The sequence below is a fragment of the Solanum lycopersicum genome, chromosome 1, assembly GCF_036512215.1.
Source record: "Solanum lycopersicum chromosome 1, SLM_r2.1".
NCBI lineage: Eukaryota > Viridiplantae > Streptophyta > Magnoliopsida > Solanales > Solanaceae > Solanum > Solanum lycopersicum.
Genome location: NC_090800.1, coordinates 52,448,808 through 52,464,858, shown reverse-complemented (window position 1 = coordinate 52,464,858; position 16,051 = coordinate 52,448,808). Strand labels below are relative to the sequence as shown.

At 38.9% G+C, this 16,051-nt stretch overlaps 1 protein-coding gene across 1 annotated transcript; it reads left to right on the top strand.

Annotated features, from left to right (window-relative positions):
* The first annotated feature begins 12,416 nt into the window (after positions 1-12,416).
* LOC138342263 (uncharacterized) lies at positions 12,417-13,271 on the top strand. The gene is made up of 3 exons (XM_069294602.1): positions 12,417-12,678; positions 12,862-13,014; positions 13,120-13,271. Exons 1-3 carry the CDS (start codon positions 12,417-12,419, stop codon positions 13,269-13,271), a joined length of 567 nt encoding a protein of 188 aa, XP_069150703.1.
* Positions 13,272-16,051: the final 2,780 nt, after the last annotated feature.

Sequence of the window (16,051 nt, the reverse complement as noted above, 5' to 3'; positions counted from 1 at the left end):
TAAAGAGGGGTGGTCTATGACGACAACCCTTTGCAATAGTAGCCCAACTCCTCGATCGCATGACTAAGACCAAGAAGAAGAAAGAGAGGGATCATAATCTGGCCAAAATGGGGACGCTTCTAAATCTCTTGGCCAAAAAGGTCATGGAATTTGAACTACCATACAATATAAGTATCGATACAATCCTCCTCATTAATGACGAAAGACCAAGGATTATGAGGGGGAACATGTAAAAGAGATACTCACACTCATTCTCCACAAAGTCAAAGAACAAGACATAGTGTTGAACAAGATAAAAGATAATGTCTCAATAATAAATCAGATTACTGTTTCTGATTATATGTCTATAAAGTTGTCAGAGACCCAAATGGTCATATGTTGTCTCGTATATACCCAAAATGACAAAGGGGTTTGCCTAGTGATACTATGGCAAAACCCCAGAATATAACTTAATTCTGTAAAACTTGGAGAGCCCATGGAGAAGTTGGGAAACCCGACTTTGTCCACCGTTTAGAACCCCAAATAAACTGCATGTCCTTTAACAGTCGGTGAGGTATGTAACCACTCGGTGTGCCACTGAATGGTTTGTCCAAGGCGACTAATATCACCGAATGCGCGTAAAATGGACGGTTTTAAAAGGCCAAAGGTTTAAACTTTCAAACTCTTTCACATGCCCTCACTTTTAACTCTATACAATCACACCTGCAATTTAAAGTTTCATTATTTTGCGTTTTATTCCTTTTTGGTTGTCGTTCTTTTGTTCGGAGTGGAATTATTTGCCGCTTGTTTTACTTTTATAATATATATTTGGTAAAAATAGTGGAAAAATGACTAATATTCGAAAAATCAATTAATATTATGATTTAAGAGAAATAAAATTTTCAACTTACAGAGTCGACACTTGATTTTTGATAAAATCAAGAAAAAATTGTATTTAATTTTCAAAAGATTTAAAACAGATAAAATAGATTGAAAAAAAAGGTTCGAAGTTCAAATGTACATTCCGAGAAGGTGTTAGGCCCTTAGAATGCCCGCTAACTTGCGGTTGACCGGAGATTTGACTAAAATGACCCTTTTAAAATAACTTTTCCAAAAATGAAGTGAAAATTTGTTTTATTATATAATTATTTCATTTCATTTTTTATTTATCATTATTTCTAAAGGAAAGCATTTAGAGGAAATTATCGTAAGGGGATAACCTAAATCTTGACAAAAGTCAATAAAACAAATTAAATAAATAAAATAGTAGTAGTAAAATTTATGATTATATAAATATAGTAAGAAATGGTTGTCCTTTAGAAATTAATTAAATTCAACCAAACGTTAGTCAATCGAACAAATAATAAATAAAGGAGGGAGAGGAAAGAGTATTTGAACTTGGTCTAATTACCCAAATTCATTAAATTTGGGCTTTGGCTCACCTGTCCTACGCTAAATTATTCAAGAACTTGGGCTTGGTCCCCTTTTCATTAACTCAATCCTTCATGAAAAGATTTGTGGCATTTGGGCCTATTTAATAAAAATCCTGCTGATGGACCTTAAGCCTTTGGGCTTCCTCATACTTTCAAATGACAGGGTGTATACATCCGATACACATTCGGTGTATATTCTGTCATTTGAAATAGCAGGAAGCCCAAAGGCTTAAAGCCCATGAGCAGGTTTTTTATTAAATAGGCCCAAAGGCCACAAACCTTTTCAGGCAGGAATGAGTTGCTGAAAAGGGGCCCAAGCCCACGTTCTTCAATAATTTAGTGTAGGACAGGTGGGCCAAAGCCCAATTTAATGAATTTGGGTAATTAGCCCAAGATCAAATACTCTTTCCTCTCCCTCCTTTATTTATTATTTGTTGGATTGACTAACGTTTGTTTGAATTTTATTAATTTCTAAAGGACAATCATTTCTTACTATATTTATATAATCATAAATTTTTACTACTAATATTTCATTTATTCAGTTTGTTTTCTTGACTTTTGTCAACATTTAGGTTATTCCCTTCAGATAGTTTCCTCTAAATGCTTCTTTTTAGAAATAATGAAAAATAAAAAATGAAATGAAATAAATATACAATAAAATGAATTTTCTCTTTATTTTCGGAAAAGTTATTTTAAAAGGGTCATTTTAGTAAAATTGTCGGTCAACCGCAAGTTAGCAGGCATTCCGACGGCCTAACACCTTCTCGAAATGTATATTTGAACTTCAAACCTTTTTTCAAATGATTTTATTTATTTTAAATGTTTTGAAAATTAATTATAAATTTTTTCTTGATTTTATAAAAAAGCAAGTGGCGACAGCGTAAGTTGAAAAATTGATTTCTCTTAAGTCATAAGATTGATTGATTTTCCGAAACTTAGTCATTTTTTAATTATTTTTACCAAATATATATTTTTAAACTAAAACAGAAATGGCGACTCCGCTAGGGATTAATTATGTTCTAACCATGAGATTTGACTGTTTGACTAATTGTTTTAATTTTTAAAATGATGTTTGTGACGAATATGTTTAAATTTTCATAAAAGGTGGCATTGCATATCATGGAATATTTCCAATATATATATATAGTATATTAAAGGACGCTTTGCGTAACCGCAGCCGGACTTTTTTATAGTCACCCTTTTTAGAAATTAGCGACAATTTATTGGTTCGTAAGGCGTCCAATGGTTGTCGCGAGTTTTAGTCTAAATTGTCTGTTTGGGTTCCTGGTCCTTTCAAAAAGCCCTTCCTATTCAACTAGCGTAGAGCCGAGCCAAATCTCAAATTTAGGAGCATTTGAACTAAGATGACCCAACGCCCAAGGCGTGTTGGGCCCATTAGAAGCCCACCTTGTGTCTACTTGGGCGAAAGCCAAAAACAGACAATCATGCTTACGTGTTAATTGAAGGATGTATATACATTTTAAAAACAATTTATTGTCTATGGGGCGGGGGGTTGACTACTTTTTCTTTGTTATTTTTGTAGGATAAATCCGACATATAAGCCTTTGAATACAAGAATGGTTACTATCCTTGATCCTTTCCTCAAAGTATGGTGGAGGTTCATGAATAACGATGATAAAATGATCGTTCAGAAACACATAGGTCACCTCCCGTCGCTGTTAGAGATAAATTCTTGGCCTGGCCTAATTGGAACGGTAATGAAATTCTGGGATAGTGAAACATGGTTTTTCAGTTCGTGGAAGTAGAGTTGACGCCAACTATGGTAGAAATTCTGATCAGCTATAAAAGTGTCTCCGTGTGCAACAAAAGAAAATGACATCCAGATACAAATATCCTAAATCCTATAATATAGGATTTCGCCAAAATTAGAGAAAAGTTGTCAATGGTTAAAGCCTAGTGGATTGATAAGATCCCTGACACAAATATACCCTTCAGAAAACTATATCATCGGTTTGCGCGTGAAAGGGATTATGACTATAATGACGAGTTTGTTTCGAAAGAAAAATGGAAAGACACGCGTCCCCTTGCATTTTCAATATGTTCGCTTGGAACGATGGTTTTCCCTCAAGAACGAACATACACTATTCATCCTAGTGTATTTATGGTCACTCATGCAATTTTCTATGGAGTGGATTACAGAACATCAACAAAGTACTACACTTTAGCGCCTATGATTCTGGCCGACATCTATAGGGCTTTAAACAAGTGTTAGAGCGGAGAACGCTTTTTCAAGGGTGTAATCTGATACTACAATAGTGGATGATGCGACATTTAATCAAGACTCATAACCCAAAAGAACTAGATCCCCTAAGACGGTCCGACGAGCTACATAATCATGATTGGTGGTTGTATCATAGTCGTTGCAACAAGACCGGAGGAGAGAATTTTTTGTATCCGAGGCTTCAAGGGCTAAGAGAAGAAGACGTACAATGGTCAATAGATAGTTTTGTGGTAACTAAGAATATGGTGGTTCGTACTGAAAAGGTCCATTTTTTGGTATTTGCTGGGTTAAGAGGGACTAGACCATATGCTCCCGGTCGAGTTTTGAAATAACTAGGAGGATAACAAGAGTTGCCCCAGATCGCAGATATAAGGAAATTCGTAACTGACCACGAGAATAGGCAAGTTGCATTTACTGAAGACATGCGTAGGATGTGGAGATCTCGAAGAGTGTTGGGTGAGACTGTGCCAAATAAATTTCATCCATAATGTTCGAGGGAGTACAAAGAATGGTTGAAAAAGATTCTCGCTAGAACTATTGAGCCTGGTCAAAATGTTCCTAACATTATTGCCGACGTTGGAGCAAAACATCAAGTCCGCCTTGAAGAGAAGTTTGATAAGAAATATTTAGAGCATCAACGTCGTCACTCAAAAGACGCCAAAGTCATAGCTCGATTGAAACAAGAACTATGAAGAGCCAGACAGTGCATGGCAGAATTAGATGATAGCATGGAACAACAGATTAAGTTGATAGAGGGGTTCAAACATCAAGAAGGAGCTCGATTGGTGATAGATCATATCTGGGAGAACATATATACTATGTTGGAAGAGGTCTACATCGCCAAGAGGACCATACATACTAAAAGATCAGAGGAGGCTTGAGATTTATTTACCATCCCCTGCGTGGACTGCTTTATTTGTACTTTGTTTTGTAATTTATTTTTAGAACTATTTCCCTGTTTTATGTTTATCAGACATTTCAGATGCTATTAATATAGTATTTTGGGCATAATAAATCGGGTTTAAAAAGAATATACATCCTTCAATTTGTTAGGCCCACCCTTGGCATAAAAGGGTCACAAACATGTTTAGGACACGATATATGTGTGTTTAACTGCTTATGTGCTATGTTGCTATGAATGAGGATATCGTAAACCTATCATATCCCGAAATTTCTGAAAAATATACAGAATCCACTATTACAAAATGTCCGACCAAAACTTCCATGTATCAAGTTTCTCACTCAAAAGACACCTTCTATACCCCAAATCCTAAAACAATGTTCTATCGTCTCATGAAAGGCAAAATCACTGCTATGGACAAAGGTAAGAACATCCAGATTGAACTCACTGAAGAAAACCTACAGAGAAAGATCGAACGGATCACTCGAGAAATTCAAGAAGCCAAGGAGAAGGGCTCAGAGTCGACATAGCCACCGGAATTTACAAAGCTACAACCGTGACGTTGGATGAGGATATGGCATCACAGATGAAAAGAAAGAAAGATGGTGAAATGGAGACAGAGAGCTTGAGAGAAAAGTTGGACACGCTTTGGTTGAAAGTGCAAGAAATAGAATCTAGAGAGGCGATGATAGATTCGGAGACCGCCACTCTGTTAGATGAAAGTGTGTTACTTGACAAGGAATTAACAGTCCAAAGCAACCTGACGGGCGGAAAATACCCCGCCTATGAGCGAGGAACAGCTAGTAGTGGTCCCGACAACGCTCACCCTCAATTGACTGAGGAGGATAACGGTGAGGAAATCGTCTACAAGCCTCCATTGCTAGGTTGTCTGAAAGGAAGAAACTAATGCTGCAACAAGAAGAGAAATTACCAAAGTATCATTGTCATGTTATCTTTTAAGAATTCTACTGTTGTCTTTCAATCTACTTTTAATCATAATGAATGAATGAATGAATGAAAATATTTTATTCTGTACTCGAACTACGTTAGGCTTGAATTCTCTTTGTGATATACGTTGGCAGCCTTCCCAAGCCTGGCTGTTCATCTTTAAAAATTTTAATTCTCCCCTACATGTTACGATAAGATACGAAGATCAGATCAACAGACGTCAAAAAGCAGCTGCAAAAAGACCGTAAATCAATGTGATTTAGCCTTCCAGAGACAATGTCAAAACTAAAACAAGAAAACTCCTATTTGTTAAAAAAATGTATTTCCGTCCTCACTCGTGGGTTAAAGATATCCTCAAACAAAGCAACTTGTGTGTTTATATTCTCTCTGTGTGATATTATGCATTTTGTACTCTAAATCTGCACTGACAAATCTACTTTTGAGTTGTTTTCCTTCTTAGGTACTTTGAAACTGATCTGTGTTGATCGAATGCTTGTAGATCATCCTTATTTTACCAGATCAAAAGGTTCTGCAGATTCCTTCCCTAGACAAAGCTCAGACAGAGGAAAGGCAGTTATGGGAGATAACAATGAAGAAGTGAGTCTTACAGATGTTGTGGTGGCCTAACCTACCGTAGCAGAGCAGAATGAGTTGATTATGCAGCTGATGCAATAGGTTGCAGAAATGAGAGTGGAAATGAGAAAGAGACGGGACCTGCCTCCGCCTGGGTTTGCTCCTAGTACTGCTGATGGAAGGCTTCCAATCTACTTCCGATCCTCAAATATGGATCCAACTCAGAATCAGCCTTCTACGACTGATCATAATCCGTCGGCTATAGATCTAACGATCCAAAATCTCCAATATGCTTCTTCATCCTACCAAACTCCATCACCTCTTCAAAACAACCATTCTCAACTGCCACCCCATCCTCAGAATACTCACCATCAAACTGCTCTACTGCCACAAAATCAAAACCAAAATCAGAACAAAAATGCTTTCAATACCCAAACATCTCATCACCATTTGAATCAGAACACCAATACTTAGGCCTACCCGCAGAACTACCAAACCTCCCAAAATTTTCCAAGCCTCTCTATAGCTCCACCCCTACCAAAGAGAGCCACATTCCAAGTTCCCGTTCCTGTCGAGCACGAAGTGCACGGTTCTGATTTGGACCACTATGAAGAATAGGAAAAGGAATGAAGGGAAAAGGAGGATGCCAAGATCAATATAAAATAGGAAATCAAAAAGGCCATGAAAGAGCTACAGTGCATCCCTGACATTGCTTGACTCAATTACCATGACTTGTGTACCCACCCAGATTTGGACCTTCCACAAGGGTTTAAGATTCTGAAGTTTGACTCCTTCGGAGGAGTGGGCAGCCCCATGGCTCATTTGAGAGCCTATTGTGACCAGCTTGTGGGAGTTGGCTGGGATGAGGCTTTGTTGATGCGACTTTTCAGACGAAGCCTGTGTGGGGAGGCCTTCGAATGGTTTACCTCACAATTAACAAGGCAATGGACCAGTTGGAATGCATTGGACAAAGATTTCATCTACCGATCTTCCTACAACGTCGAAATAGTTCCTGACCGGTATTCTCTAGAAAAAATGAAGCAAAAGCCAACTGAAAAGTATAGGGAGTTCGCCCATAGGTGGATGAAGGAAGCAACAAGGGTAAGGTCGCCCATGACTGAGAAGGAGATCGTTGAAGCATTTGTGCGGGTGCAAGAGCCAGAATACTATGATAGAATCATATTGCTAGTTAGAGCAATGTTTAACGAGATAGTCAAGATAAGTGAGACTATCGAAGATGGTTTCAAATCGGGGAAGATAGCCCGTGTATCCGCATCACCTAGCTTTTCAGGGCTGCTGAAGAAGAAAAGAGAAGAAGTTGATGTTGTTTCGTATGGGGGAAGAAAAACCCCCAGAAGCTCGTCGTACCTCCAAGGTCGTTCCAGGCCTTCCCTAAAGTCCCACCAAGGTTACTACCCGAAATCCATTAATCCCAATAACCATAATAATACCCCCACTTACCAAAACGCCCAAGTTCCGTTGTACCAAAGTCAACCCCTTAATCTCCAACATCTTTCCCCCATGTACCCAAATTACCCTCAACCTTACCAAATTCCATCTCCCTATCACAGTATTGCTCCCGACTGTGCCAATGTAGAGTCGAGCTACCGAGCACCCCCTCTTATTTATCAAGTCCAATTTTCATTATACCAAAATCCCATTCCGAATTACCAAGCTCCATCGCGAAATAACCAAACAAATAAATCCATATCCTAGAAGCCAACCTCCACGTCCAAATACCAGAAAATAATAGCAGGTGCCTCCCCCTCAACAAGGCGGTTATGACCCTCCCCAACCCAGATTTGAGAAGGGGACTTCAAGGAACTTTACTGCACTCTCAGAAAGCCGAACAAAATTGTATGAAAGACTGGCCACAGCTGGATACATCCACCCTATGGGGACCAAACCTGTGGATGATCAGAGATATGCTTATCATTTAAACAGTGTTGGACATGATACAGAAGATTGTATCAATCTCAAGTAAAAAATTCAGGAACTGATTGATCAGGACATATTTTCTCTCCAACCGGCGGTGCCAAATATCAACACAAACCCGTTGCAGAATCATGGAGGGGGAAATGTCAATATAATCGAGAAAGATGAAGACTTGTGTGGAATGAAGATGATTACTCCCATCTTTCACGATGATTTGGAAAGGGTTGTCTCTTCTTTAAGCGTCAAAGAAAAGAGAGTTTTTTATTTTGACACTTACAAAGGTTGTTGCCTTGGTGCCATTAGAAACTCTCGTCAAGCCTAAGTTTGTCATTGAAACTACTGCGGCTCAAGGTATGACCGGGTATGGAAGGTGTTACACTGTTGAAGAGCTTGCTCTCGGAGGACATAAGAAGGACCGGGCTAAGAGGCCGATACGCGAAGGAGAAGCGGAAGAATTCTGGAGAAGTATGCAACCAAAGTATTATTCTATCATCAAACATTTAGAGAAGACTTCGGCTCATATCTCTGTATGGGCCCTGTTGATGACCTCCTAGTCCCACAGGCAGGCCCTAATGAAAGCTCTCGATGATACATACGTACCTGCAGGTACAAGTAGTAATAACGTGGCTGCCATGATTCATCAGGTTATTCGATGGCATTAAATTAGCTTTTGTGACGATGAGCTACCTGTCGAACGAAGATCACATAACAAGGCGCTGCACATCATTATGATATGCCGTGAAAAGGTTGTCAACTGCGTCTTAGTAGATGACGGATCTGGTCTGAATATCTACCCGTTGTCGACGTTGAGGCAACTAAGGTTTGACCTTGGGAAACTGGAGCAAAACTAGGTCAACGTGAGAGACATTGATGAGGTTCAAAGAGACATGTTTAGAGTAGTGAATTTGACCATTCAAATGGGCCCCGCAGAGTTCAGCGCACAATTTCATATATTGCATATAGATAGCAGTTACAACCTTTTTTGGGAAGGAAGTTCATCCATATGGTTGGCCCTCTTCTCTCCATCAAATGATAAATCTTGTGTGGAGGAATGAAGAGTTGGTTATTCATGGCGAGGGGAGTCACCTTGGTAGGCAGGTGATGATCATTGATGAGATTTCGCGAGGTACATACTTTTATACGGTAGAGCTAGTGAATGCCACTGGTGAAAATTTGGCCCCACAGACCCCATGACAGCCGTATACAAAATGATAGCCATTGTAATGCTACAGAACGCTTTTGAGACAGGGTTTGGATTGGGAAGAGATCCCCAAGGAATTATTGAGACTGTTCCAGTCCTTGTTAAGGGATCCAGATATGGTTTGGGGTATATCCCCAGAAATAATGACATGAAGATGAAGAAGAAAAATGATCAAGCGTTGGCTAAGCCGATCCCACATCAGTATCAGTCTTTTCCAATCCCGGAATATGCCGAGTCTGAAGACTTTAGGGAAGGAATCTGTGACCTCTTAAAGGAGATCTATGTTGTTGCCGAGGAGGAGGTCAAGCTAGCTGGTATTGGAGATGCTGAACCAGGGGGAGTGTTGCGTAACTAGACCTTCACGTCGATCCTGATACCCCGATTTCTTCGGTAGATAGGTGTCATTTCATGCATTAACATCGGTGGTTGTCCGGAAGAGACCCGAGACCCACCATTTCTGCATTTTTCTTAACCATTCAAGTTCTTTGAATTTTTGTTATGATGTTCAAAAAGGAAACATTGCCCCATGCAATTGCAAAAGTTTGCATAGTTTTTAAATGAAACCTCTTTATTTTTAACTTTATTTATTTAGCTGTTTGTTATGCCTTACATTCCTAATTTTTTCTATTTATGATTTCAGTAACATAAGTTATGGACTTGTCCATGCCATGTCATGTCACGAGCTAAATGAACAAAATGAGACAGGTAACGACAAGGCTGACGATTATGAAGAAGAAACTGGGGAACCAGATTATGTCGCCGAGGAATTTTGACAGTTCGAGAATCAGCATAAACTAAATGTTAAGGAAACGAAAATGGTGAATTTGGGAGATTCGGAATGTGTTAAAGAGGTTAAGATCAGCACCCACCTATATGAAACTCAGAAAAAGGTCATAGTTGATTTGCTTGTCGAATATAGTCATGTGTTTTTTTGGGAAGTCGGTGACATGCAAGGGTTGAGCACTGATGTAGTATCTCATAAGTTGTCGATTAACCCGGGGTTCAATCCGGTGAAGCAAAAAACTCAAAATTCAAGCTTGAACTGAGTTTGAAGATTAAGAAAGAGATCACCAAGCAAATAGAGTCCCGATTGGTGGAATTGACACAATATCCAACTTGGCTAGCCAATGTTGTTTCGGTCGCCAAGAAAGACGGGCAAATTTGGATATGTGTTGACAATAGAGATCTCTACAAAGCTATCCCGAAGGATAATTTTCCGCTGCCGAATATTCGTATTTTGATTGACAACTGTACCAAGCATGAGATGCTGTCATTTATGGACAGTTATGCAGTCTATCATCAAATTTTGAAGGATGACGAAGACGCGGAAAAGACGGCTTCGTTACACCTAGGGGTGTATATCACTAAAGAGTGATGTCGTTCGGCCTCAAGAACGCCGGTGCCACCTATATGAGAGCTATAACGACTATTTATCATGACATGATTCATAAGGAGATTGAACTGTACGTGGACGACCTCATAATAAAATCCCGTGAGAGTTCGGATAACTTGACGCATCTAAAGAAATTCTTTGATCATCTGTGTCGTTACAACTTGAAGTTGAATCCCACCAAATGCGCTTTTAGAGTTCCAGGTGGAAGATTGTTGGTATTTATAGTCAACTGAAGGGCTATTGAGCTCGACCCTTCTAAGATTAAAGCGATCCAAGAGTTACCTCCACCGAAGATGAGGAAAGAGGTGATGAGTTTCTTAAGGAGATTAAACTACATCAGTCGATTCATAGCTCAATCAATCGTGGTGTGTGAGCCTATTTTCAAGCTGTTGAAGAAGGACGCCCGACAAAGTGGACTAAAGAGTGCCAGACTGCTTTTGACTCTATCAAGAACTATTTTTCCAATCCATCGGCATTGGTTCCTCCGCGAGAAGGGAGTCTTTTGTTGCTGTACTGGTCTGTGTCAGATAGCACATTCGGATACGTACTTGGTCAACACGACGAGACAGGAAAAAAGTAAAAAGCTAGCTACTATATAAGCAAGAAGTTTACTCCATACGAGTCTCGTTACACATTTTTGGAGAGAACATGTTCTGCTTTGACGTAGCTTGACCAGAAGTTGAGACACTATTTGTCTTCGTATACTACATACCTCATTTCTAGAATAGATCCATTGAAGTATATTTTCCAGAAAGCGATGCCGACCGAAAAGTTAGCTAAATGGAAAATGTTGTTGAGTGAGTTTGATTTCGTTTATGTGACTCTGAAGGCATTAAACGAACAGTCTTTGGATGATCATCTTGCAGAAAATCCCGTTGATGAAGAATATAAACTACTTAAGACGTATTTTCATGATGAAGAAGTGTCATTTGTGGGTGAGGATATTTTTGAAGCATATCCAGGTTGGAGATTATTCTTTGACGGAGCGGAAAATCATCAAGGTAAGACAATGGAGCAGTTTTAGTGTCAAAATCTGGTCAGCACTATCCCATGGCAGCTAAGCTTCAATTTAATTGCACAAACAACATGGACGAATACGAAGATTGTATTCTTTGTTTGAAAGATGCCATCAACATGAATGTTTCTGAGTTATTTATTATTACAGATTCAGATCTTCCGATTCATCAAGTTCAAGGAGAACGGGATGTGAATAACCCAAAGATTATACCTTACGTACAGCATGTGCAGAAGTTGTGCAAAAGATTTTGTAAGATCAATATCAGACATACTCCCTGAATACATAATGAATTAGCTGATGCTCTGTCCACCATCGCTTCGATGGTTAAGCATCCGGATACAGATTACATTGTTTCTCTAGATACAGAGTTGAAAGAACATCCTGTCCATTGTTCCCATATTGAAGCAGAACCAGACGGTTTGCCTTGGTATTTTGATATAAAGAAGTATTTGCAGTTTGGAACTTATCTTGAAGATGCTACAGCCAACCAAAAGAATTCGATACGTCGTGTTGCTCCAATTTCTTTCTAAGTGGAGAAGTCCTTTATAGGAGGACTCCATAGTTGGGTCTTCTAAGATGTGTTGATGTGGTCCAAGGTGCGAAGCTTATTGAACAGATACATGTTGGAGTCTGTGGTACGCATATGAACGGGCTTACTTTGGCAAGAAAGATCCTACGAGTCGGGTATTTCTGGATGACTATGTAGAATGATTGTTGCAAATTTGTGCAAAAATGCCACAAATGTCAAGTGCACGATGATTTGATCAGAGTGCTACCTCACGAGCTTAATGTTATGAGCTCACCTTGGCCATTTGTAGCTAGGGGTATAGATGCCATCGGTTCGATAGATCCCGCTGCTTCTAATGGACACAGATTCACTTTGGTCGCCATTGATTATTTCACTAAGTGGGTGGAAGTAGCTTCTTACAAGTTGATAACCAAGAATATGGTGGCTGATTTTGTTCGCAACAATTTGATATGTAGATTTGGAGTGCCAGAATCCATCAGTACTGATAATGGGGAGAATCTCAACAGTCACTTTATGAGAGAGATATGTGAGAAATTTAAGATTACTCATCGAATGAACGGAGCTGTAGAGGCCGCCAATAAGAATATCAAGAAAATTTTGAGAAAAATGATTGAAAAGCATAGAGATTGGCATGAGATGTTACCATATGCTTTATTGGGATACCGCACGACTGTAAGAACATAAACTTGAGCAACTCCATATTTGCTAGTATATGGAATAGAAGCAGTTATACCTGCTGAAGTCGAGATACCGTGTTTGAGAATCATCCAAGAAGCTGAATTAAGTAATACTGAATGGGTCAGCAAGCGGATTGACCAACTAACTTTGATTGATGAGAAGAGAATGGTTGCCGTCTGTCATGGTCAATTATATAGGCAGAGAATGGTTCGTGCTTTTCACAAGAGGGTAAGAGCCAGAAACTTTGAAGTTGGTCAGTTGGTTCTTGAGTGTTATTTTCTTCATTAAGACGAGTACAAAGAAAATTTCACACCAAACTGGCAAGGTCCTTACATGGTTCGTAAAGTATTATCTAGAGGTGCTTTAGTCCTGTCAGATATGGATGGCACCGTCTGGCCAAAACCGATAATTTCAGATGCTGTCAAGAGATACTACGTGTGATGCTTCGGTTTGCATTTCTGTTATTTACTTGTAATCGTTCTGTTTGCTTGTATTTTTCTTGCTTAAAATTTTACCCCTCTTGTAATGAACGACGTCTGAGTTATGTTGGCGGCCTATGTCAGCCTCGGTCATCCCATTTATCCCCTTTCATTATTTCCTTGTATATGAACTACGTTCGACCTGAATTTTAAAGAACGAGATACGTAGGCGGACAATGTTGGCCTCGGTCGGTTTTTCTTTGTAAATGCTTTTATTAACCTGTAAGGGGGGAACTACGTTAGACCTGATTCCTGCCTCAATGGTATACGTAAGCGCCACAAGGGTTCGGTCATATCTCCCGTAAGATTTCTATTCCTTTTTACCATAGAAACTATGATAAATTTTTTGCGAAGGACTCAAAAATTCTCCAAAAGAGATTCTTCCTTAGCAAGTCAAGGCAGAAGATATTTCGATATTTGCAACAGGGACAAAATATTTGAGAAAATCTCAAAAATTCTGCGATCTGCTCAGTTATAGTGGAAAGATAAGCAAGACACTTAACTGGGACGGAAATTTTAAGGATGACCTCAGAATTTTAGCACGGATTTATCTGCAAGTCAGGAGCGACTCTGAAAACTTGATCAAATAAACCTCTAAGCATCAAACTTGAAAAATTATGTTAAGCCTGATATGACATGATTTGGCAGTGACCCTTTTAAGATACTATCTCTCGAAGATTTATTTCTCTTAAATTTTCCTTTTATGTTTCATTTCTTTTCGCATAAAATATTTTGTCTTATCTATCAAGAGTCGAGAGATCGGAAAATCAACCGGAAATATCAAGACAAGGAGCAAACAACTAAAGAAATCAACACAGATCGGTTCGTTTTTAAAATTAACAATTTTTTTGTGGATGCACGTTTATAGTTTTTCTCTGAAACCAGCAAATTCTTCCAATGGAGAATTCCAAAGAGGAGAAAACTATCCCAAAAGCAATAGTTTTCCTAGATGCAAGAAGCATTTTATATCTCTTACATCGGAGACTTGGGAATGTGAATTGTTTATTTCAATCAATTTCCAACAACATGAGATTTATAAAGGACATCATTTGCTTCATAATGTCGGGCATGATACTAGTCATTACTGGGAGAGGACCAACTAGTTTATTATCGATCTAGACGATTTATTACCTGGAAGATGTTTTAACTTTATCATTGTTGGAGGCCATATGATTATTCATGCATCGCGAGTCAATACTCATGCATAGCGGAAAATCATGCATCGCGAGTCCATACGCATGCATCACGGAAAATCTTGCATCGCAAGTCAATACGCATGCATCGTGGAAAATCATATATTGCGAGCCAATATTCATGCATCGCGGAACATCATGCATTGCAAGTTAATGTCCAAGAATCACGGTAAAATCATACATCGCAAGAAACTATGCATCATGAGAAGATTCCATACCTTGCAAAATTTATGCATTACGAGAAGATTCCATGCCTCGTCAAATTTTTTCATTGCGATAAGATTTCATACGTCGTCGAAATTTATGCATCGCGAGAAGATTTCATACCTCGCAGAAATTAAGGCATCGCCAGAAGATTTCATACCTCTCAGAAATATATGTATCGCGAGAAGATTTCATCCCTCGCAGAAGTTAATGCATCACGAGAAGATTTCATTCGTCAAAGGAAGTTACGCATCATGGGAAAATACTTGAAGAGTGCATTGAAGATTATACTGCAAAAACAAGGCATAAGCTTTATTTACTTTACGTTAGACCGATCAAGTTGACGTCGAATATCGAGGATAAAATGGAGTGTGGACATAGTAAAAGACATTGTCTCCTATCCTAATTGCATTTTTTAGCTAACAAATTTTTATCTCAGTCGTTGTCAAGAACATCTAAAAGGATGAATTCTCCAAAAACCACAGGTGCGGACGACGTCAAAAAGGACGCAGCACAACGTGAAACTCTTTCTTAGAAACAAACTGGGACACAGTCCAAAGAGGAATATCAAACTCTAAGGATGCGAGCAGAGGAGGGACTTCCACCACAATCAAACCACACCCTTATCAGAAAGCATGTGGGTTTTCCTTTGAGTTTTGTCAGTTTTGTCTCGCATCTCGAAAATTTCATCTACCGAAAGCAAGTTTCCAATCTAAGTGACACTACGCCAAGAGTTTGGAAATTATGTCCGTATAAGTTCTTACCTATGGATGTGAGCGCACCACATTAATGTCTAAGACGTTACATGTCTCCTTTTCATACTCGTTTAATTCGTTACTTATCAAAAACCAAAGGTTATCTAGCACAATAGATTCCTTTTTCAACCGATCGAGTCGAATTACAAACAGCCTGATTCCTGAGGTATAAGGATATGTAGGTCAGCTCAATGCTGAAAACTCGGCTGTATCCGAACATTCGCTCCTAAATCCTATTTCGAGAATTTTTATTACTTCATAATCCGGTATCGAGATGACTTTTGAATTCTTTCAAAATCGTAAGTTAGAACTAGCGTATCAAACTATAAGTAGCCTTAATTCTTACATAGCCTGAGATATGTAGGTAACCCATTTCTAGGGTTCAGCCATAATTCCTAAAGTCCGTACAAAATACTTCCCTTAAAGATGAATGGGGTCGGTCAAAATTTGTTTGGTCAATTTCATTTTCCTAGAGTTTCTTGCATCAATCCAAGTAAACTGAGAAACAGTTGTTGACACCCAAATTTTGACCCTCTCCGATAAATTAATTGACAAGTTTCTTAATTCAAAACGACTTAAAATAATTAAAT